This window comes from Asterias amurensis, chromosome 9 (assembly GCF_032118995.1).
Source record: "Asterias amurensis chromosome 9, ASM3211899v1".
In the NCBI taxonomy this organism is placed as follows: Eukaryota; Metazoa; Echinodermata; class Asteroidea; order Forcipulatida; family Asteriidae; genus Asterias; species Asterias amurensis.
This window is the reverse complement of record NC_092656.1, coordinates 6,502,112-6,526,019: the sequence shown is the minus strand read 5'-3', so window position 1 is coordinate 6,526,019 and position 23,908 is coordinate 6,502,112. Positions and strand designations below refer to the sequence as shown.

The 23,908-nt window shown below is 38.3% G+C and overlaps 2 protein-coding genes across 3 annotated transcripts in view; one reads left to right on the top strand and one right to left on the bottom strand.

Moving 5' to 3' along the window:
• Positions 1-6: 6 nt before the first annotated feature.
• LOC139941615 (fanconi-associated nuclease 1-like) lies at positions 7-11,119 on the top strand. 2 transcript variants are annotated; one of them, XM_071938196.1, is made up of 15 exons: positions 7-161; positions 1,098-2,926; positions 3,311-3,451; positions 3,810-4,005; positions 4,650-4,784; positions 5,188-5,286; positions 5,668-5,802; positions 6,267-6,495; positions 6,662-6,826; positions 7,099-7,258; positions 7,677-7,780; positions 8,378-8,572; positions 8,953-9,081; positions 9,577-9,682; positions 10,082-11,119. In XM_071938196.1, exons 2-15 carry the CDS (start codon positions 1,129-1,131, stop codon positions 10,147-10,149), a joined length of 3,660 nt encoding a protein of 1,219 aa, XP_071794297.1. In that variant the 5' UTR covers positions 7-161; positions 1,098-1,128; the 3' UTR covers positions 10,150-11,119. The 2 variants fall into 2 exon arrangements, with proteins under 2 accessions (XP_071794297.1, XP_071794298.1); XM_071938197.1 differs by having other exon boundaries at positions 7-165.
• A 140-nt stretch (positions 11,120-11,259) lies between these two features.
• LOC139941613 (adhesion G-protein coupled receptor V1-like) overlaps positions 11,260-23,908 on the bottom strand; it is an 82,259-nt gene continuing 69,610 nt past the window's right edge. The window contains exons 87-99 of the mRNA XM_071938193.1: positions 22,966-23,574; positions 22,357-22,521; positions 21,623-21,758; positions 21,070-21,228; positions 19,913-20,035; positions 18,519-18,623; positions 18,226-18,342; positions 17,615-17,696; positions 17,114-17,252; positions 16,092-16,249; positions 14,761-14,882; positions 14,177-14,404; positions 11,260-13,887 (exon numbers count right to left, since the gene is read on the bottom strand). Of these exons, the coding sequence (XP_071794294.1) occupies positions 13,444-13,887; positions 14,177-14,404; positions 14,761-14,882; positions 16,092-16,249; positions 17,114-17,252; positions 17,615-17,696; positions 18,226-18,342; positions 18,519-18,623; positions 19,913-20,035; positions 21,070-21,228; positions 21,623-21,758; positions 22,357-22,521; positions 22,966-23,574 (2,587 nt within the window). The 3' untranslated portion in view covers positions 11,260-13,443. The remainder of the gene's footprint in view (positions 13,888-14,176; positions 14,405-14,760; positions 14,883-16,091; positions 16,250-17,113; positions 17,253-17,614; positions 17,697-18,225; positions 18,343-18,518; positions 18,624-19,912; positions 20,036-21,069; positions 21,229-21,622; positions 21,759-22,356; positions 22,522-22,965; positions 23,575-23,908) is intronic.

Here is a 23,908-nt window from a genome sequence, read left to right as displayed (position 1 = left end):
AAAAGTTGCTGAATTTGCGGGCAAGTTGAAACAAGTCGTTTTACGAAACAATACAGCAAATTAAATCGACCGTGTTCACTTTCGTACTGTAACAATTTTGAAACACCATTTTGGTCTACAACATGGTAAGGCAGTTGTGCAGCTAATCTATTGACATGCACGTGAGTATGTTTTTAAAGCATAAATATGATTGACAATAAAAATACCAGCAATAATTAATATATTATTCAATTTATTGGCGCTTATGTCATAATAAATCATAAGTTATGATTTATTAAACTTTAAAGTTCTAGAAATGGAATGTTGCTATTTATTGGTTGCCGAGGTAGGTTTTGTTTTATTTAGTTAACAAAAAAAGCCAAAGGGATAGTTTTTTATTAGCCCAGTCTTAGCCCAACAGTAGGGTAGTTGTTTTGCTGTGTTTTCAGCCTGGATAGATAAATACAGTGAGTTAGGCAAATGGGGTTTCCTGAAGTTTTCAAGAAGAATGGCAATCAAATTGAAATGGCAAAATGGCACTGAAAATTAATGCACAACATAACAACCCACTACAGATTTCCCCTAAAATTAAAACAAAAAATTATCAACTGTACATTAACATTGACCTGAGACTGTTTGGGTATGATAATTCTACCTCCATGGCTTGTTGGGGGAGCTTACAAATTTCCAGTTGGTTTCACACAAAAATTTTGGTTGTGATCACACAAAATGAAAACCACACTATCTTTATGATTTGTTTATAATATATAATTATTTTCTTTATTTCCTTAAACAAAAAACTTGGGAGCCACAAATCAGGAAAAGAAAAGATACTTAATTTAGTTCCACTCTACTTTAGCTCTACTCGTACAATAATGATCGATTGCTTAATTTACTCCTAGATCAATAGTCTGAATTCAGGGGGCAGTTAATTAAACACTATAGTTTCAACTATTTACGCATCAGTTCAAAGAGGACACTAAGTCCCGCAAACTGGCTTAGTGTTTACTAAAAGTTGGCCAGTACAACCAACAACAGTGGCATAACCATTGAGTTATAAATAATAAAAATTTGAATTGATTGATTTTGATTGTTTTTGATTGTTTTATTTATTTTAGCAAGTACAAGTACAACCTTTCCACGAGAAGAATGGCCTCTAAATCACCAAAGGGCAAAGGAAGCAAGACAACAAGGAAACAGACAGGAATCACACAATCCGCTGCCTCTTCGAACACATTTGTTGCATCACCAACAAAGTCACCCATCTCCCGAAAATCTCCACAAACTCCAAACTCAAAAAGTCCCACAGGTACTGCAAAGTATTCACCTAATTTCAGCCGTAAGAAAAGGAAAAAACTATTCAAAGAATTATCTGCAGCTACTGTGGTTAAATCTGAAGATGCTCTGCCAGTCGAGGTCGGTAGTAAAAACACGATTGAAAGTTTCTTTTCTAGAGTGAAGCCGCAAAAGTTTGTCCCCTGTCCGATCTGCCAAGAACAAGTGCCATTATCTGCAATCAATCAACATCTCGATAAAGGATGTGTGGACACAACAACAAAAGATGAGGAAGATTTCGTACAAAATCCCAAAAGGGTAAAAAGAAGAAGAACAAAATCGGAGAAAACTAAAGACAATGCTGTCCGGAAAGAAACTGTTGATCATTGCGCTTCAGCGAGGAAAATTGCTGAGGTCAAGTCAGATTTAAAAGACAGACGGACTCGGTTGATGTTAAAGAAGAAGATTGAGTCACACTCGCTTTACAAATCTACCTCAGAAGCGTCAAATTCTGACAATCTTCATGAAAGCTCTACTAACGGAAAAAGACTTTGTCATGAAAATAAACAACTCAGCTCACCATCCTTAAAATCGATGGTTCAGAGCAAATACTTCAAAACAGCAGATACCTCTGAACAAAATTCTGAAATCTCAAGTACGCCAAAGCTAAGACAAAATCTTTTTGTTAAAAGTCCTGAAGAAAAACTTTCCAAAAAGTGCAACTCATCTGCAAGCTTGACTAAGGATGAGGGAATTTCCTTGGAGAGGAAACTAAGCAGCGCCAGTACTTGCTCAACAGTCCTCCTTTCACAGAGCCAGGAGTGTAAGGAAGAGGTCTTCATGATGTACTCCAACTCGTTTATTCCATCGAGCCAGGAGACGTCCAACAGCGATGTCTTCTGCGACACATCACCAGATTTCTCCCACCAATCGTCCTCCTTCTCGAAGTTAATGAGACGGAACGTATCGTATACAAGCATGGCATCTACTGATGGAGGTGAAATAAATGAAACCCCTGGAACCACCGATACATCCTCTGGTATTGGTTCACAATCCTCATATAATAGCGGTGTGTCTATACAGCCCGAGGACCTTCCCAGCACCAGCGGCCAAGCAACGTGTGAGGAGTTCATCCAAGCCGAAGAATTCTCGGCACTAAACTGGGAAGATGATGATCGACACATTCCCACATCAATCACAAATGCTGCAGAATCAAGCAAACTTATGTCTAGAGTTAGTAAGAGTGTCCTTAGTAGTTCAATATTAGAAACAATCCCCCTGAGAGGAACCTCTGTCAATAACCCTCAAAAAGATACACCCACGAAGAAATTCAACAGCACAAAAAGCCCTCTCAGAACTCCTTCACCTAAGAAAGGTACACCTCCAAAGACATCTCGGGAAGCAAGAACCCATTCACCGGAAAGATCCAAGAAGGGCACGCCATCCAAGAGCAGGGCGACAACGCCATCAATAAGAAGCCCTCTGAAGACAACCCCTTCTAAAACCTCTAGCCCAGCAAGAAGCCCTACCACCAGCCCTTGGAAGTACAAGGACCCGTACTTCTTGGTAAACTTCAAGCTGATCCTCAAAACTGTCTTGGGGATTGAAGATGATAGAAGTCTCTTCAACGACCAGGACATGTTGTTCGTTGAAAGCTTCAGACAACTCTCAGGTATTTCACAAAAACTTTTCAAGTATTAAAACTAATTTCGTAGACTTAAAATTTTCTTGATTATGGATTTATAAGCAGGCCTTAACATAACCCACGGCACCCACACCATTTGCAGTGGTGCCCTGTGCTGCTGCTGTGGTGCCCTCTGCAAGGTTCCAATAAAAGCTCAAATTTTTCCCATAGAAGTGCCCCTTACCAGATGAAAATTGCTGTGCCCCTTCAAAAGTGAAGCTCAAGGCCTGGATAAAAAAATATTTGTTGCATAAAATTGATGTCCGTCACATTTTCCGAAACAATTTTGCACATCAAATTTTTACATTTTGAACATTGCCCTTTCTTTCAACAATGACATTTGTACGTGTAATTCTGTTCATAACCCGTTAGCCCCAGCCCAGCAGTTATACGTCAGGCTTTTCCAGAGGAAACACGCCTGGCTCAGAGTCGCAAAGCTGGACTATCAAAGAATTGCTGAGGATCTCTCGCCAGTTGTGGATGAGTTACATCAAGCTGGTCTCACTCAAACAGGTACAGTAATAACTATTGAAGGAAGACATACCTCTGTATCCCTGAAAGACTTGAAAACTGTAATAAGGCTAACCTGTTGGTTTTTAATGACTTCAGCTTTGCCCGTTAGGGCTCGAATTTGGGATAACATTCCACAAGACCGCAGGGCTTTTGGCTAAAACATTTTACTGGACCAGAATTTAATTTACAAGACCAGAATTGAGATGCAGCTTTCTACAAAGTTAAACTGTTTTAATTTTAACAAATGATCTGCAAAAGATTTAATTAATTTTGTCTTATTGGCAAATGTATTCTAACAACTTACCTTGCAGTTTCATTGATGTCTTTTAAATCAAACCTAAAAAACGTTGTTTTTCAGAACAAGACCTGGACGATTTTGAATCGTCTTTAAATCTCTGTGCCGCTCCCGACTTGAAAACCTTGGCGAAAACTCTTCGTCTGAGCACGCCCTCTAGTGGTCAGACCAAGCAAGATCTCGTGGAGGCTTTACTAAAGCATGGCCGAGAGCAGCGGTCTATATTTGCAGTCAGCATGGAGGAAGTCCTAAAGAAAAAGTACTATTAAACTTCAGTAAATCAATGTCAGATGAATGAATGATTGATGTTTTATTGTCACTTGTAAAAAACAAATATTTGTACAGTGAAATGCGTTTTGCGTGTCTAAAAATATGTTATATAACAATTACACTATAAATTTACCATTTATACAAAAATACATAGAATTTCCCATTTTCTATGCATGCTGGGTCGAGCGAATAAGAATACCGCACTCTGGTATTTCTGATCAGCAGACTGGGGTTTGGGTCCTCGTCGTGACACTTTTGTCCTTAAGCAAGACACTTAACAATGACTGTGTCATCCTTCGGATGGAATGTAAAGCCGTTGGCCCCGTGTGTTATGTAACACACGAAAAATAACCCAGTGCACTTAAGAAAACGGGGATCACCGCGGTGTTCCTGGTTTGATTGGCTTCATATTGGGCCACAGCACCTTGTAAACCAGTATATGTGCTATGTAAAAGGATTAGGTTTCATACTTGAAACACAAAACTCCACAATACCTTGCAGGAAAGAGTACTGAATTTTTAAGCACCTTGCACATCACTGAGTGACGGATATGTGCCATGTTTAAGAAGCCACTATTATTTTTAAGAGTCTATTTCTATAATCAACATTTGATGCCTCTTTGTTCCTCCACAGAGCTAAGAAGATGCTTGGGTCTTGTATCCGTCTGAGCAATGAGCCGAGGGTTATCTTCTCCCGCATCCTTTTGCTCTTCTCTTTGACGACTGATTTGGAAGAAGAAGACAAAGCCAATGGTGGAATGTCACAGCTGTAAGTCAAAACCTCAAAGTTTAAAAAGCAAAGAAATTGTTGATTTGTACATTTGAAGAAAGAAAAAATAATGACATGGTCTATATCCATTTGATGAGTGTGACTTAACATGGAATGTTTCCATTAGGACTAGTTTCCATCGGCCTTTGACCTCAACAATTTAAACCGAAAAGGGGTCACTGGGCGAACAAACTGAAAGCCCTTGATAGAACCTAAAAAGTGCAATGAGTACCAACACAGAAATAGTAATTCACACTAATCACCAGAATCGGAAAATCCTCAGTTTTTTGTATTCTTATCAGTTTCAATTCTTAGTTGTATCGATTCACAAATATAAGACAAAAAACACATAAGCCTCCAGCTGAATGTCACTTCTAACTGTCAACTTCATGTCTTTTTGCAGACAAACACTTCTTCTGTCCAACATGGGACGAGTTATTTACCCCACCTACAAGGTTCTGAGAACAGTCAAGATATTCAAGACGAGAGAAGATCTCCTTAGGTGAGTACTGACCCAAAATACGTTTGGTAATCACTCAACAGAATTTGGAATGTGTCGTGTTTTAATATTCAACACTGTCCTTGTTTGGAGTGCACAGAGACCATCAGTATGCAGTGATTGGTCGGGCGCACTTACCACGCATGGGGCAGGCGGTTTGTATACAATACTCCTATACACAATGTGGATGCATTAAAAATTCTCCCACACTGGCAGTACTCCCCATAATGTCAATAAAATATCTCCACACCCTCCACGCAGGGAGTCTAGGTTCTTTTATTTGAAACTGTACTCTAGTCTTCAGTTCAGTCTTCACAGTTTGTATTTTCAGACGTTATTGATTAGTTGATATTTATCAGTCAATTGGTTATTGATAATTCATAGATATGAGACAGCCCTTCATTATGAGACTGACATAGCAACTGCGATGAGTACCAATGATTTTGAGACTGCATACCAGCTTCAACAGACTGCCATTGAAACTTATCAACAAATCAGAAAGACACCAACAATTCTCAAGTAAGTAGCATTTTTTTTGAATTGCCAATATTTGTTAAATGAGGCAAGTTGTTACAGTCGTAGAACAAATTGCAATGATCTCGAAATGGCTTGACGTTTTTATCAAAGATTAAAGCTACATTTTCAAATCTGAACAATAAGTTGAAGAAATCAGGCATGGTATTTGGTCCTTGGAGAAAAGTTAGAAAATGTGATGAAGTACAAGGGCTGACCTAAATGTACACTATGGTATAGGCTAATAGACTCTTTAGGCTATTTATTCACAATTTTTCTTATTTTTCAAACATTGGAAATATATCTTGTTAGGAATTGTATCATGCCTGACAAATGTTGCTGTTGTCTTGAAATGATGTTTTTTAATCTGATCACTTAGTTTGAAAGTAAACAGAAGAAATAATTGGAATCGAAGTTGATGCAGCTTACTTGCAACCTTTTAACCTTTAACCTCTGATATGTGAACCTAGTCATGACCTGTCACTGCCAGTGTTCCTACGCCGTTTCACAGCGTCTTGGACCTACACTCGCATCATGTACACCGGAGTAGAGATACTACAGAAGATGAGACGTTACCCAGATGCAGTAGACGTGCTCCAACGGCTCCTTGATCAGACTAACTACTGTACGGCCAGTAGAGGGCGCTGGTGGGAACGACTAGCGCTTAATCTTGACCAGCATCTCAAACGATCTGAACAGGTGATGGAAAGCTTTTTGGGTTTTTTAAGTTCTAAGGGATTTATTTTATCTGATATTCAGAGAGGAATGTTCATATACATACAGATTGTTTTTAATGACTACTCAAAAATTACAAATATTTCCCTCCAAAAACATAGAATGATTAATATTTTGTTATAACCAACAGGCACTTGATGTCATCAAAGACGGTTTAGAAGACAGTTTTGTGAGAACAGGTCATCGTTTGGCGCTCCAAGTGCGAGCTCAGAAGATTCTGAAAAGCTCCAGTTATAAAAAGAAGAAGACACAGCCTCAGGAGTTTACATTTGATCAAATCAGAGAAATGCCAAGGGTACGTTACAAACGGATATAACCAATTATTGTTTGGGCATTTAGGCATAGTATGTTCTTTTCTAATGACTTCTGCATCAGCCTGTGGCGATGAGAAACATGTTTAAAAATAATGTTTTCTCTCGGACTAATATCAATGACTGATTATTTCTAATAAATCATGAATATGCAGCACTGTGGAATTTGCATAAATGTATTATTCATATTTGTCTCTGAGTCACTGTTTAAGGTCCATTTACTTATGAATAATTATGTATGTTAATTTGCATAAAGGTGACCATTGAGGGTCAAATCTTGCCGTACCAGGCTCCAGGGATTAAGAATACCTTCGTGAGGGAGTGGACAGGAGGCAAGAAACAAGACGGTGACCTGGCGATATGTAGCGTAGAAGAGGTCGCCTTACATCACTACAAGAGCCTGGGCTATGAAGAAGGTACAACTACATGTAGAACTTTCAGAATGGCTCAGTTTATAGAAACGGCTTTGTCATTCAAAACTTATTTCATGAATGGTATCAGTATAAAATTGGTTTCTTATAAGTCTTTATCTTACCCAGCTGGCCAAGATGATCCGTCAATTTCATTCCTGATTACAATGCACAGTAATAGTTGTTTGTTTAAGCCAGGAAATGCCATTGAAAACTATTTATGTTGGACGCGTTGGAAACCTTTGTTCTAAAATATCTGGTTCAATTGAGACATTACTTTGTTCTCCAGTATATGGATGATACTAGGAAGCCATTCAATAGTTAAAAATCGAAATTTAGGGCGAGTGGGTTGTTTTAAAATAAAAAAAATAAAAATTTAGAAATTTATAAATGTTGACTCTTCTTGTTTCTTTTTCTTTGTCAGGTGTTCACGGAGAGGGAAGTACATTCACAACGCTAGCTTTTTTATTGTTCTGGGATATCATTTTCATGGATGGAATTCCAGATGCATTCTGCTATCCGTACCAGGTAAGAGCCTAGAATATGAAGCAATCTAATAATAATAATAGTTATAATAGTGGCTTCTTATATATTGCGCATACCCGTCACTCAGTGATGCTCAAGGCCAACAACATGCAGTATTTTCCTGCAAGTTTTGTGGTACTACGTTTGAATTATGAAACCTACCGGTACTCCTTTTTACATAGCACTAGGGTATGCACAAAGAAAAATTTACTAAAGTAGGTCTTGAACCAACATTTTATATGTAATTTTTTATGTAATTTTGTATGTAACATTTTGTAAATTTTATATACATTTTACACTTTAATGCCTTTTTATTTGTGGTTTTTGCTATTTTTAAGATGTATTTTGACCCTTTCAGTTTATGCTGCTGGTCATTTTCTTGTATACATACCAATAAAAAATAATAAAAAATAAAAATAAAAAAATTCTGAAACGTACCGGCACTCTACCTACTGAGCTATCCAGCATTTTTTCGATGTATTTCTTAGGTGTTTGCATTTCAGTGTTTTTTTTTCTTCATCTTGGAATAAGCTGTTCCTAACTGCTTCCAGTTTTCAATTTTTTTCTTTTCAAGTAAATGCTCATCACTTTTTTCTCCAGTCCGCACCTCTAGATATCCGATCGGATGATTTCTTTGCCAATCGGCAAGATGTTATAGAACGGCGGCTGACGGAGCTCAGGGAAGCCGATGAAGAGGGTTTATTGAAGAGACTTGGAAGTAGCTGGGAGGAATACAATGGAGAACAATGCACTGGAGTAAAATGGGATCTCTTTAATGATCTGGATCATGCAAAGGTATGAAGTTTTCAGAAAGCTTACTGTAAATCTTAGCTTACAAGGAAGACTCTGCTAGGATCGAAACGTCAGGCAAGTAGCTATTTTTTCCTCGTCCACTACAAGGTTTTTTTACCCGTCTTTAACTCTCCTTGTTTGAAATTGCGTGTCGGAGAAAACATGGGAGGAGTTCACACAGTCATGACAGTGCCATTTGTTAACACACAACAGAGACTGTGATTGCTTTCTACTGGAAACCAAGCAAGGGGTCTCTTGATGTGTCTCACTAACAATCACACTATGCATCTTAGTTGAAAACAATGACCTCCATAAGAACACTGAGTTTGTATGACTGATGAGCCAACAACTCGTGATTATTATCTCGTGCCTCATTTCCTCAGAGTCTGCTAGTTTGTTTTGGTGGTCAGTTCATAGCAGCCGTTGCTGAGCGGATTCTACAGGATCATCGTCATTGCCGAGGGGGTATGCCAGACCTCACTATGTGGAGCCCTGAATCGGGCAAATTCAAGGTGAACTCAAACTCTTCTTTCTTTTAGTAAAGTGGGGTGTTGTGACCGAGCGGTTTAGGGCGGTGGACTCATCATGCTCTGAAATTTATAGAATGTGGGTTCGAATCCTGGGCTGGTTAGTCTCGATACTTGTGTCCTTGAGCAAGGTACTTTATCATAATTGCTTCTCTCCACCCAGGAGTACAATTGGGTACCGGCGAGAGCTGGGAAGTAGCCTGAGGTGGGCTGTTTCATTTGGGGAAAAAAAACACTAAGAGAAAATTTATCATTTATGGGAGATACTCGGCAGGATTGAAATATATTTGTAAGACTCAAACGCAACATTTGAACATCATTCTTTTGAGACAAAGATGTTGAATTGAAAACAAAAAAAGACCACCGGACTTGTCTTGTCTTGATCTTACTGGCCCAAAACTGAAGTCACTGGCCTCGGGCGAGTGTAAAATTTGAGCCCTGGGCTTTTCTTTTAACTTATGATCTTTTTCATTCTTACAGCTTGTTGAAGTGAAAGGACCAGGAGATCGTTTAGCTCAGAAGCAGATTCTCTGGATTGATTTCTTTTTATCTCTGGGTGTTGAAGCCGAGGTCTGCCATGTTACAGGTCAGAGGTCATCTCTTCTTTTTAAATAACTGTTGAAGATGCCATTCATAAATATTAAGTCAAATAAGATCACAAGATTGCAAGTTGTTAATTGGAGTGGATCTGAGATGGTTTTTCAAAGTGTGTACGCGCTATGCACGACCCTCGGCCAGTGATGGCTCTTCACGCGTACACATTCATCAAGGATGGCGACCGATGACGCATATTGCAATTCGTCGATTGTGCATTGCTTAATCTTTATTTTTTAAATATTTTACGTATAACATGTATATTAACGCAATTTGCTTAATCTTTATTTTTTAAATATTTTACGTATAACATGTATGACGCAATTTAGCCATTGGCTACAAGTTCAATTTTAATAAACCATCAACAATAATAATAATATGTATCTTGCAGCTGTTGGATCTAAAAGACGTAAATTATTACGGACTTCAAGCAGAGACAGTGAAGCATCTACAATGTAGTACAAGCATCCGGTACGAGTCAAGCCTGATCTATGAAGAAACTGCACCAGTGTCACACGCAGCCACATTGCCATTGTGGGAGTCATTGGTAAGCATGTTAACGCCATGGCGCCTAAACTGTGCATTACACTATATATCACATGGGAACATTGAATCACAAAATGATGCAAACAAGATTATGTTGTGATGATAACATCAGGTGAATTTGGTCCATGGTTGGTATCTTGTCCACAGAGGGCACAAAACTTATCTATGATTCACATCCCTGTACCAAGGAGTATTGGGGGGAAGTCAACTTGCACTGGTGTCTCTTGGAATGCATAACATCTTTAAAATGATCCAAGAAGTGCACTTATGAGTGTAATAGCACAATAGTAATCAAACAAAAATAAGACGAAATACCAAGTTTTACAAGTAGAAAATGAGATTTATTCAGCTCTCTTATAATGTTAAGTAGTACATCAAACACACACACAATGTAAAGAACCTTGTGCAGACAACATCAACCAATCAGAAACAATATTTTCTCAGATTTAAGTAGGAATGACGATACTGATTTAAGTACTTTGTTGCTGTCTATAAGGATCCAAGAAGGATCAAGAACAGGATTTCCACCAAAATAATGTTGATTTCAGATATAGCTGCACAAAGTCTAAAAAGGCAAGTTTTCACTAAAATATCAGAGTACAAACAAAGATAATAAAAATGGAATTAATTACATGATATTTTGAAAACGATCTTTACTTATTCGTTTTTAATTTCACCTCATGATTCATTCATCATGTTTCTAATTTTGTATTTTTTATTGCTGTAAACAGTACTAACAAATTATTCATTAAATATGAATTATAAATTTTGATTTTTGTGTGTGATAATTAAACAGTTCCCATTTTCATCAACCTGTTAAGGAGAAAATGTTACATAGTATAATTAATCTGCTCAGCAGAAATAATGTGGGTACCAATCAAAACCAGTTCACATAATACCGGTATAAGTCATTTGTTCTGGGTACCAGTGTTAGATAAGCATGTAAGTTTGAGAATGTACAGTCCTTGTTGGAAACTAAGTCCAACTTTTTGGAGGACAAAATAATTTAGTTTGATACTTTATGTATTTGTAACATAAATATTTATTGTTTGTGTAGAATTTTTATTCTAATTCTATCAAGTGCAACATTGGCTTATTTGCATCTCATTAATTATTCACATAATATATCTATGATAGTATTAACTTTTGAGTGTGGACGGAAAATCAGATTTATGCAAATGTTAACATGAGAATACTTTTGCTATTTAAGTAAGTAATTCATAAATATTAAATAGTTTTATTTGATATATATGAAAATGTATTTAGTTCTTTATTAAAACAGAACCCAAAGTCATGGGTTCATTGTTGTTGACTTGTAATTTATGATTAATACAATTTATTTGGAATGTAAGCAGGAAGGACGGAAACGGAAAATATTTTCTGTAGTCGAGGTATCAGAATTATTTGAATATTGCAGTTGTGACTGTTGCTTTCACAAATTCAGACTTAATTTACATGTAATTTTATGGCAAAATTATTTACTTATACAACCATCCTACCATCATATTTCATTTGAAATTATAATGATTGTTTTTTTATAGTAAGAAATAAAGCTTTCCACCGAAGGATAAATGCCTCTTTCAAAATTTTATTCAGAAGAATATCTGTTGTTATACATAAAGGTTTCCTGATTGGGGACATTGATATCTTAATAGACCCTTCCCATGAAATATGTAAATTGCACATAGCGCGTGCGCACTAACGTTTTGGTTGGCAAAATGAGGGAACATCGCGCTGTTTTGTACACGGCTAATAGATGCGTTAGTGCACAACTCTATGGCGTTTGCCAACCAAGAGGATCTGTACGCATGCGTGAATGTGATTAGCATAATTCATGGGAAGGGTCCATTGGGAGAAGTAGGTTCCAATCGGGGAAGAATTATACCCCAAATGGGGTTGTTTTGTTGTTATACATAAATTAAAAGTTTCCTGATTTGGAACACAAGAAGTTAAACCAATCAGGTAGAAATGTATCCCAATTGGGTGACACATTTGTAACAAACATTAGGTAACAAACTTTCAACCTCGGTAATTAAAAAACCCAATGATATTCTAAACTACATTCAGATACAGTACTGATTTGACTTGCCATTCTAAAGAAATAAACAGAAAACCTGTAAAAAAAGTGGATACAGATAACACATTCACAGCATTAGCTTACAAAAATATCTTATTTTTACAAAACGATGTAAAGTACAAAACTAGGTGTCTATGAGTCTAGTTGTATTAGGCTAGACTTAAAAAAGACGTTGCTTTTAAGGTTTAAGATGGTAGAAACCAAGACATGGCACTTATAAGGCTAATAAGGCTAATATTTCAAGACAATCCTTGAAGTTTTTGAATACAAAATGTCTCTCTAAGAAACATGATTTCGGATTGAACCAATTGACTAGAGCTGGATTCGAACCTGCGACTTCCAGATTAACATGTTGGTGCTCAACCAACAGAGTCATCTAGCCCTAATAGTGTACATGTAGGTCTCCCTGTTTCATCAGTATCTTTTTTCATGGTTTCCGAAACTGATGACATCTTAAGTAGGATTTGAAACTTTGATGACATCTTGTTGTAATTGAGGCACTAAGAATAGCACTCTGCTATAGAAAATCACAAAATTAAGACAATAGTCTGTACTTCTAGCAGATGTAGTGTTTGTGAACTCATTAGGAAACATGTGGAATTCACAGCCTAGCCTTCCAACAGCGGTCTTATATCACAATCAGATTCTGATTAGCAATTCTTAACAGATATAGACCCTCCGAACAATGGGCGTCTACCATTTCCATCATTTAGGGAGTCAATTTCAAGAAAAGATAGTGCCCGAGTAAGTGCGCTGCGCGTTGTTCAAGCGGTCAAGAACTGAAAGTAATCACTAGTCACCAGGCTGGCTCGGTGGTTAATTTAGCACAAAGAAGGGTGTAGAATTGCCCCACTCTTGCCCTCTGTGGACTTGACTCCACAAGACTTGGGGCAGTGTTGAGCAAGATCAAATTTAAGTATGTCTCCCAAGACAAAAAAAACTTCCCTTTCAGTTCATGCAGTGAAAACTACAACATACAAGAAATGAAAGGAAAGCTTTACATGGTGCGACAAATAAATATAAATTCAGCCAATATTTGTCTTCCCCATAAAATTTCATTTCAGCATACAATTATTCTTTAAAAAAAAATAGTACTTGCATTTTATTTGGAAGTTCATGGATGTTGGAGATCAGAGATGAGTATCAGCGATTTGTATCCGTCTCATCTCGTAGTGATCGCCATTCACATCTCGCGTCCCATCCATCTCGCGATCATGTTGCGTATCATCAGCCCATCCGCTGCTCACCCTTGACGCACGGGAGACCGGCCTACTCCGCGAATCCCCTTCCTCACTCACGTAAGCTCCGCCCGTCTTCAGGGCGAAGATTAAATCGTCAAAGTCTTGGGAGTCCGTATCGTCGTCGTGCGGTGGAGGAGGCGCTGGGTGGTCTTGGAAGGGGGCCGGTGCGTAGAGGTTGTGGCTGTGAACTGACGCCGGTCGGCTGACGTTGATGACCGACGCGGGGCGACTGTGTTGGGATTGATTCGCCTTGCTGTGTTGACTGATATGACTGTGGTGGCTCATTTGGCTGTGGTGACTCTGACGGCCGATAGACTGGGCATCCCACTCCAACTGGAGTCAAAAAACAAAACAAGTACATTTCCGTTTTAGAAATGAAGTTATCCAAGTTCTCCCCTACATTAGTTACTAAAACCCAAATCCCTGATTATTTATTTATTGATTGGCTTATTAAGATAGGGTAGCGTTATAAGTGTTACAACTGCTATCCCGGTAAAGCACAGTGCATACTTCCTGCGAAATTTTGGTGACGCAACAATAACAATCCCCTTGTGCAAAGTGAAATTAGCTTCAGCATTTTAAGGGCTTAAGGGCCGTGTGTAAAAAAAAGAAAACTTCTTACCTCTTGGTTACTAATGACCGTCATACCAGGAGGCTGTTCGGCCTTTGTCAGCATGATCTTAGAGCCTTTCTCTGACCCTACAGCCATCAGACCGTTTCCGGCATACTGACTGTTCTCAAGCAGCATGACTGAATTATCAAAGCCAGACGGGTTGAGGGAATAATTTGCCTTCTTGGAGCGACACAGCTGGTTGCGTAGGACGGTGTAAACTACAAAGGCAAACAAGCCCTGCAAAAGAAAACAACAGACTCACTCAATATATAGGACTGGTAGTCATGATTTACAAATTTGATTAGTGATAAAATGTAAGCTCATTTTATTGTTTACAAAAGAGAAATATTTCAGTCGGCACTACTGTCCAAGTGAAACAATAATTGAAGTTCTTTTCAAAAATCCCTGACAAAATCCCTGACAAACAATAGTTCTTCATTGTTTTCACATACACCCAACAGCCTAAATTGATTAAATTCTCACAGGTTGAGTGAATAATGTGTTTATTAAAAACTAGGGAATCAGACATGATTTCACTATTTCCTTCCAACCAATGATGTAGAACACAGTCAAGGTTCTTATTTTTAACTCACCTGGACAATGTTGAAAATGACGAAGATAATGAGTAACCAGAGTTGCCCATAGGCCATATGAAGACCTCCAAATAAACACGTTAGAGTAATGATACTCCAGAAGACCAACAATAACTGCACCTCTGAAATAAACAACAAACAAACAGAAGTCAAAAATAAATCATCCCTCATAACTTATTCTACAATAAACCAATAATATATGAGATTAGATTGGATTTATCTTCATTATGCCTGCACTAAAAATACAGATAATTGTATTCCAATGACAACTGAAACATTAAAATTATGTAACAGCTCTAATAAAAATAACAACAGTAGGCCTAATAACCATAAAAATTTACCAGTAAACAGAAAAAAAAGTATAAGACGTAAAGAGCATGTTACACTAACAGGTCATTTTACCCCTGCAGTTACACAAGATCAATTAATCCCTACCCATACAAATAAATGCAAATATATTTTAAAGTAAACAGGACATGATTAGAACAGAAGATCCGCAAAAGAGTGGAGAGGGCTAACAAGCAATGCTTGTGGAATGTTAAGACCCCCCCCCTTCACGACAACATGCACCATACTGAATCCGCCCCCGAATCTGCCATGTTATCTGTGCAAATTTATAGTCGCACATGACGTACAGCATGAAAAGCGCACACAAAATTACAAATCGTATAAATTTGATATGGCAAACACTACCATTAAATGGTCTTTTTTTATGTTCTCTAAGTTCACTCTGAATCTAGAGCATGAACAATATATACGAACATGTTAATTTACAGAGATTAGTTCAAACATTAATAAACACAAAGTCAGCGAACAACAACAGACAGAATTATTTGGAACCTGAACTAAAAATGAGCACTAAATGAACAACAAAATTCCAGTTTATAAGTGAGGCAATGAAGCTTAAAGGAGATGAAAGAAAAATAATATATATGTTTTTTTGGGAATGCACTTTAGTTTCTTCCCAGAGAGTTCCATATTTTGGGTCCAATATACTCGGTAGTTTTCTAATAAGTGGATAAGCGAGTTAAGGGAGTTCGCAAAGGGAGGCTTGGCATGTACAAAATGAGAATATCAGTTTAATACTCTTTGAGGCAAGACTTTTAGCTAATTCATTGTGTACTAACTGAAACATCACATTATCAAGTTGTAAATTATGTAGATCATTAATTGTAATTTTAAGAAATATGCTTTCAAAAACAAAATGGCTTGACAACTATTGAGGTTTAAACAAGAACATCCTAAACCAAAGTCAAAAATTGCTTCTAAAAATTATTGCTGAAGAGTTTTCAATGACTTTGAGGTCAGGGGTCAACGTTAGTCTTTCTTACCAGTCGTGTTATAACTTCCCATGTAGATATCATCGTATCTCTTCCACTGGGGTTTGACTTGGTAGGCTTGAATGAAGACTGTGGCTACAGCAAGAAGACACAGAACTGCTGGTCCCACAGCGCTTGCTAATGCTGCATAGCCATTTGGCATGAAACAACTGTGAAAAAGAAGAACAAAATCTGTCATCAAGGTGCTGGCAAATTTGGATAAGTTTTAAAGGTGTTAGATAATACATTTTATTCACTTCCGTTTCCTATCATCTAGTTTTTATGAAACGCCGACAAACACATGAACACAATGCATCGTATTTTTTACCGCATGAGGGCGCTCTCAATAGTATTTATATCACTTTCTGTTGCTTTAGAGGTGGATTATAACGGCTCCTTTAAAGGTCTTATTGCCCGTGATGGATATGATGTATGTGGTGATAATAGGTTCTTTTTGGGTCTGAATGAATAAACCCCTGGAAATGGTACATGTTTGAGCACGCCCTCACGGGGTCAAAAATGACGCTAATCAAGGACTTCGCATTGTTCTCCAATCAGCAATAAGCAGTAGCAATAAGCTGTAGCGTAGCCATAAGCCGTAGCCATAAGCCGTAGCCATAAGCCATAGCCATAAGCCGTAAGCCGTAGCCGTAAGCCGTAGCCGTAAGCCGTAAGCCGTAGCCGTAAGCCGTAGCCGTAAGCCGTAAGCCGTAGCCGTAGCCGTAAGCCGTAGCCATAAGCCGTAGCCGTAAGCCGTAGCCGTAAGCCGTAGCCATAAGCCATAGCCGTAAGCCGTAGCCGTAAGCCGTAGCCGTAAGCCGTAGCCGTAAGCCGTAGCCGTAAGCCGTAGCCGTAGCCGTAAGCCGTAGCCGTAAGCCGTAGCCGTAAGCCATAGCCGTAGCCATAAGCCGTAGCCATAAGCCGTAGCCATAAGCCATAGCCATAAGCCGTAGCCATAAGCCATAGGCCAAAGCCATAAGCCATAGCCATAAGACAAGCCACCAGCCAAAGCTTTCAAATACAACTTGACTTACATGTCACCGTTAAGATGTACATCCCCATATATCACACTGGGGTAGGATGGGTCCACCAGGGAATCACCGAGGACAAACTCCCAGCTAAATGCAGCATAGGCTATCACCACATAGATGACGATAGCTACCACAGGTAAACCTGTCATAAGACAAAATAGGATGCACCATTCAATTCAATTACACAGAAAATAATAACTAAGAAGACCTGTGCAAATTACATTGTCAGTTTTCATTAAAGTTGCTTTCAAATAATTATAATTGTTTGATCCTCTAGTATTCTACAAACTTTTCACTTGATTTGAAATTTCTTTAGTGCTTTTTTTCCATTAAAAAAACAACTGCCTACCAACGCAAACAAATTGGTGGCCTTTCGTTTCGACCCAAAGGCTTAATAATAACACACATAAAGAGGTATATGTGTAACAGAAGCGGTAAAGTGGAAATTCACATTTATGAAAGATTCTCTTAATTGTTTAGAAGAAAATTAATTTGTCTACTTACACCATCCAATCACGAAGAATAGAATGTAGTATCTGTCGGTGTGTTCGTCATTTATCACAAAGACTTTCCAGAGGTTGAATGCCTGAAGAAATGAAAAGAAAGTCAGAGTCCAGTTGAGTCAATACCAAGCTACAACAAATCTTGATACTAAAATCAGTTATTCACAAGCGGTGGTGGCCTTGAGGGGTCAAGGGAGATGTGTCAAGAATCACTAGATCCAGTAAGCCACCAAATAAAGCAAGGTGTAATTTTGCCTCCTACGGAATTGGGGGTGCACCTCTTCCACAGCCATCTAGATCTTCAGGTTGGTGAAGGGGTATCTTTCCTCGCCTTCCACCTCTAGGACCCCAGTTAATATCATGCCTGGGAGGCACTATGTTGATAAGGTTTCCAGTCCCAACCTGATTATGTCTGTTTTACCCTGGCAAATAGTTAAACAGGGTTTTCCTCCAACATCAAAAATGGAAACTTCCTTCCCTGTCTGCTCTCCATTTTGGTTCTTGTCTAGAACAGTACTTAAGTTTCACTTTTCAGAGAGTTCTTTGCTTCACAACCAGAATAAATGAAAATGAAATGAAACCCACCACATTAGACATCACTTTAATTCTTACCTGTATGAGCATCCAGGAGAATTGAGCCAGGAAGAAGTAATGGATGAGAATGCCAAGAACTGTACAAGATACTGCCGAGACCTGACTGCTGATATAGGCTGAGACAACAAATACAATCTAAAGGAGAAATGGATGTCACATTGGAAATCAATACTAAATACTCAATACTCAAAACTCAATACTCAACAACCAATACTCGATACTATATTAAATGAGGACAAGGCTATTTTGATGACACCAATATCCAATCAAAGCGTAAATCAAAAACTATACATTTATTTTAAGAAAGTTACCTGCAACGCCATGCATGCAAAACACATGTGCATCAGAAGCTTGGCTGAGAACATGGAGTACACGGCACAAAAGTTGTGAATTAAGATGGCGAAAAGCAACCCACCCTGTAGAAGTTAAGAATACAAAAAATAATCAGTCATTGGTTGGGATATTAAGCCGTAGGTCCTTTATACTAGTACATAGATGACTCAGTGCTATAGGTTGTCAATTGCAATTTCATTATCATAATAATCAAAATGTCCTTAAAGGCACTGGACACCTGCGGAATTGTCAAAAACCAGTATTCTCACTTGGTGTATCTCAACTAGTGCTGGGCGAATAGTGAAATTTTGTTATTCGGATACCGCTGGCCAACTATCCGAAATTAACCGGATATTCGAATAGTTTTTTTCGCCGCTAGAGGGCGCTATTTAAAAAAAAAATTAAAAAAATATTTTTTTTGCCACTAGAGGGCGCTGTTCGTTTGTGAATTAGATCTTATGGGCGGATTGATATTAGTTTTAGACAGTGTCACTCGGTTCATTCATAAAAATGACCGGATCTAATTTAAAGATGGCGATTTGCTTTTTCTTTTGATCGTGATTGACTCTACATGAAGGAAAACTTTTGTAATCTTTGAACAAATTACGTCATAAATGTCATTGTTTTAACTCTTCACGAAGGTGAGCATAGTTAAATCCTTAATTTTTGCTGTTTTATGCTGTCTTTATAGAAATTTCATAAGGATTCAGACAAAATATTCATATCAGTTGTCGCCCGACGTCCGCAGATATTCGGATATTAAAGAATATCCGGTTACTCGGTTGTAATTACAGAATTATCCGGTTTGTAAATAGGTATTCGGGCCCTATGCGGATATCCAGGTAAGAAAAAAACGGCATTCGCGGTTACGGATAGGAAAACCTATTCGCCGTTAACCAGATATTCAAATAATTCGCCCAGGCCTAATCTCAACATATGCATAGCATAACAAATCTGTGAAAATTTGGGCTCAATTGGTCATCAAAATTGCAAGAGATAAATGAAAGAAAAAAACACCCTTGTTGCACCAAATTTGTGTGCTTTCAGATGCACAAAAAAGGCTCCAGCTGAAGTATTTTACTATTTGAGTGAGATATGACCTCTTTCTCAAAAAACTATGTTACTTCAGAGGGAATCGTTGCTCACAATGTTTTATACTATCAACAGCTATCCATTGCTCATTACCAAGTAAGTCTTTTAGCTAACAATTATTTTGAATAATTACCAATAGCGTCCAGTGCTTTCAAGGGAAAATAGAAATAGAAAAATACAAAAAATATTCAGTCCTTTTAATGCCAAGGTACTAAGGATATTAACACCGGCCAGATCAGCCAGATTGGCTAGTGAAAGACTTGACTTTGTTTTTACTTACAATGCAGATGAAGCAAGAAGCGTAGATGTAAGGGTTGTAACCGACTAGATTATCCGTCTCAGCCTGAGCGGCGTAGTCCGATAAATGAGTACAAGAACACTCCACAAAGTCGCCCTGGTCGGACTGTAAATGAGAAACAATTGGATTTAGATCAACTTGATATTAAGACAAGTGTTTATAAGGGTCCAGTTTGTCATGAAGCTGTTTAGCAAGAAATTATGACTCAGAATGGAACAAGCTATGAATTGTGTACATTATATTGTATTTTTGGCTGGAAACCTGCTTCTGCTAAGCAAGCGTTTTTGGTAAGAAGCAATTGTTGGTACTTAGTGAAATTGGGCCCAGGCAGACAACTATTCATATTCAGGTATGATATGAAACAATTTAGTACCTCAAGTGCCATTTCTAAAAAAAGATAATGTTGACCTCGTGAGATGTTTTAAGTAATGTAAGGATAGTTCAGTAAGTTATCATCTTGCTGTGGTAATTTTTAGAATTTATATAGTATACATCAGTGAAATGTAAATGACCTGAAGCAATAGACAAGTGTTGCATGGTAGGATTAGATTACCAGCCAAAATAATCTCTGTTACTGGCTTTCTACTATGGATTTTTGTTTTCTTCACAGAACTTGAGAAAGTACTAAGTATACAGGGTAAAAACAAATAATTTTTAATTGTCAATAATCCAAGTATTTTTTTTAACCTACGTTTAATGCTTGCAATGTGTAACAATGTTTTGTATTTGAGATTTTAGACCTAATTGCTTTTTTAATACTTCAGGATTTCTTTTGATTAAGTTTGTTGTTGAATGTTTTTAAGAATGTTTACTCCCGTTGTTATAATTCCGTATTTTCTTATGTTTTAGTTTGTCTATTTTTGCATGTTCAGCGCCCTAGAGCATGTTTACACATGATCAGGGCGCTAGAGCATGTTTACACATGATTAGGGCGCTAGAGCATGTTTACACATGATTAGGGCGCTAGAGCATGTTTACACATGATTAGGGCGCTAGAGCATGTTTACACATGATTAGGGCGCTATACAAGTTTTGGTATTATTGTTATTAACAAATCGTTTTAAATATACCCAATGCAAAATTAACATAAATTAAGACTATTTTGTTTCTAATTCCACAACTGCTGGCGTCACTCTTACCGAGACCTGGCAGTTTTCTGGAGACCATCTATCATTGAAGATGATACAGCTTGCACCTCTGGGTGTCACCCTGGCCCCATCAGTGTAGATCCGATATTTGACTGGCGTTGTCAGGCGAGTGAAATTCTGCTCGGCTCCCTTGATGGCGACTGACAAAACCTACAATTTGAGATTCAAGAATTTTTTGTTGTTGTTGCTGAAAACATTTCTTGTGATGGTTTAAAGGGATGGTACCTTTGGTTTTTGAATCTAACATACAGATGTAGATAGTAACCTGTGAAAATTTAAATTCAAAAGGTGGTTGCATTTTTGAGATATTGCCACAAATTAGGAGCGATGTTTACACAGGAAAAATAATCCATAATTGGAACTCACAATCATAGAAACGTATCTGACAGAAGCATTTCTTTTAATTCAAATTTAGGGGGATAAGAACTGATATCTTTGAAAATAACCTTGTAACTTTGAAAATGGAAATTATTCTCAAACAAAGTTGCCTGTAAAAGTTGTGACAAGGCCCTAGGGAGAACCAGACAAAGGTGTAATTCTTTACCTGATTGTTGAGTGTGCTGACGTCATCCTGTCCGTAGAACCATTGCTGGCTACCGTACTCGATAAAATGAATATCCTCACATGACGATACGCTGGTATCCAGCAGGTTGTTAGGCATTGTGAAGCTATTCTGCCCTCTGTGGATGGGAACCATGCAAAACAAGATATATATAAAAAGTGAAGCATAACAGGGTCCAGTTTCATCCAGCTGTTAAGCAGAAAATTCTGGCAAAGCAAGAAATGACCGAAGTAACAGTCGCAGCAATGGTAATTGTATGTTGTTCTGGTTGGTAACCTATTTTTGCTAAGCAAAATTTGTTCGTGCTAAGCAAGTATTTTTGCTTACAGACTTTATGAACTTGGGCCCTGGTCCCCTGAAGTATAGTTTCTACATATATAAGTTTGAAGGGAACCAGTTAAAGTAAAGCCCCACACTATACACTTAAAACTTATTCCCAAAATTTCCTCATATCAGTTTTGTTTGTTAGTTTTTTTTTCTTCTTTTTTTTTCTTTCTTAATGGAAGAAGGAAGTTGAATGATAAAATGTGTTTTCCCGAGATGAAATCCATGTTATGGGAATCTATTGAATTAAGAACTGACAGCTTTAAGAAGAAAAACTCATCACCTTTCAAGACAACAATCAGTTATTTTCAGAACCAACACTACTCAAAAAGAGATTAATACCTGGTGCAACTGCAAACCTCACATAAAGACAACATTGATCTATAACTTACTTTCCCTGGAAGCTGTGTTCATTGATCCTACCCCGGGACCATCGCCCTGTCTCTACCTTGGCCAGATCACACGTCATGATTTGTGGCTCTGGGGTCTCACAGGGTAGAGCAGTCACAAGGATGAAGGCAAAGGAACTGAAGGACTCCGCAAGACTGTAGGCACCCCTGGAAATAAAGAAAAGGTGTGTTACGGTCAAGTTACCAACGGTTGAAAATACCTGAATTTTTTGTCAAAGAGTATATTGTGTCAGCTTTGAGAACATAAGTTCTTTTGGTATATCCACTAATGTTGAATGCTGCTCATTTAATCTCGTACAATCTTAATAATAATAACCTTATGGTGCCAATAGACATTTTCGCATGGAACCATTCTCATGTGACAAATGAAGCTATAAACAAATGAAGGCATTTTTTTTTTTTTTCATTTTTTTTTTCCTGAAGTTAAGAAATATGGGATTGAAAGCATATCTAAAAAAATACTTGGCTTCAAAGAGGCACATATTGGAATTTCCACATTAACATTTTCACGTAGATGTCATAGCGAGTTATATTTTTTAGTTTAGTGGGTAGAGTGAGGGGGTTGGGGAGGGGGTGGAGTGTTCTTTATACCTTGTATCTTGTCTAAGTGGGTTCATCAATGTACAGTAGATCTCCATCAAAGGGGTGAGGAGGTTGCCGGGCAACCTGCGTCTTCCTCCCTCGGCAACAATCATATTGATGGTATCTATGACGACAGTCAGTTGCTCGTCCGTCAGTTGACCTTTGACATGCTCTCCCATATCCAACAGGATGTTGTAGATGTTGTCGTCGCTCAAACCCACGACGGCGCTATAGTGATTATCCCATATATCGGCCGTCTTCTCGTCTTCGACCAGAGTGATCATCGCGACGCCAAACTGCGGTTCTATGGAAGCGCCGTTCGTCGCTTGCATCAGTCGGATCTCGAGAACCTTGGGATAGTCTAGCGACGACGGAGGCGTCTCAGGGAGTAATACAACATCGAGAGGGATGCGTCTAGCACCGGAGACAAACTCAACGATCCCAGAGTCTCCGATGTAGTCGTCGTCGGCGATGGCCGGGTAGGCGGTCAGACCGGCGAGTTTGATCGGTCCGTCAAGTTGGAACGTCCCCCAGGAGACTGAGCTGTCTTTGGTACTGCCTCCGATTCTCTCCACTCGTAGACTGACACGCTTGGTGTTGGAGTGGACGGATTGGAACCTAAAAACAGAATTGATCAGGGCATATTAAAGAAGGGGATGGCTCATACTTCTAAGCACAAGTGTTGTGTAATTACAGTGATATTTAACCCTTTAGAGACCCTTCATTTCTGTTTCACCATCACCTGACATATGTGAATGGAAGTAGGTCAAACCTTGCTACAGTTTGCGGCCTCTATGAACATTTTGGTATAAGCCACTTGTAGCTGCTATGGTTTCTTATAAAGCCATTATACACTTTCGGTAAACAGTATTGTCCAAGTCTCACACTTCGTGTATCACAACTTATATATAAAATAACAAACCTGTGAAAATTTAGGCTCAATCGGTCATCG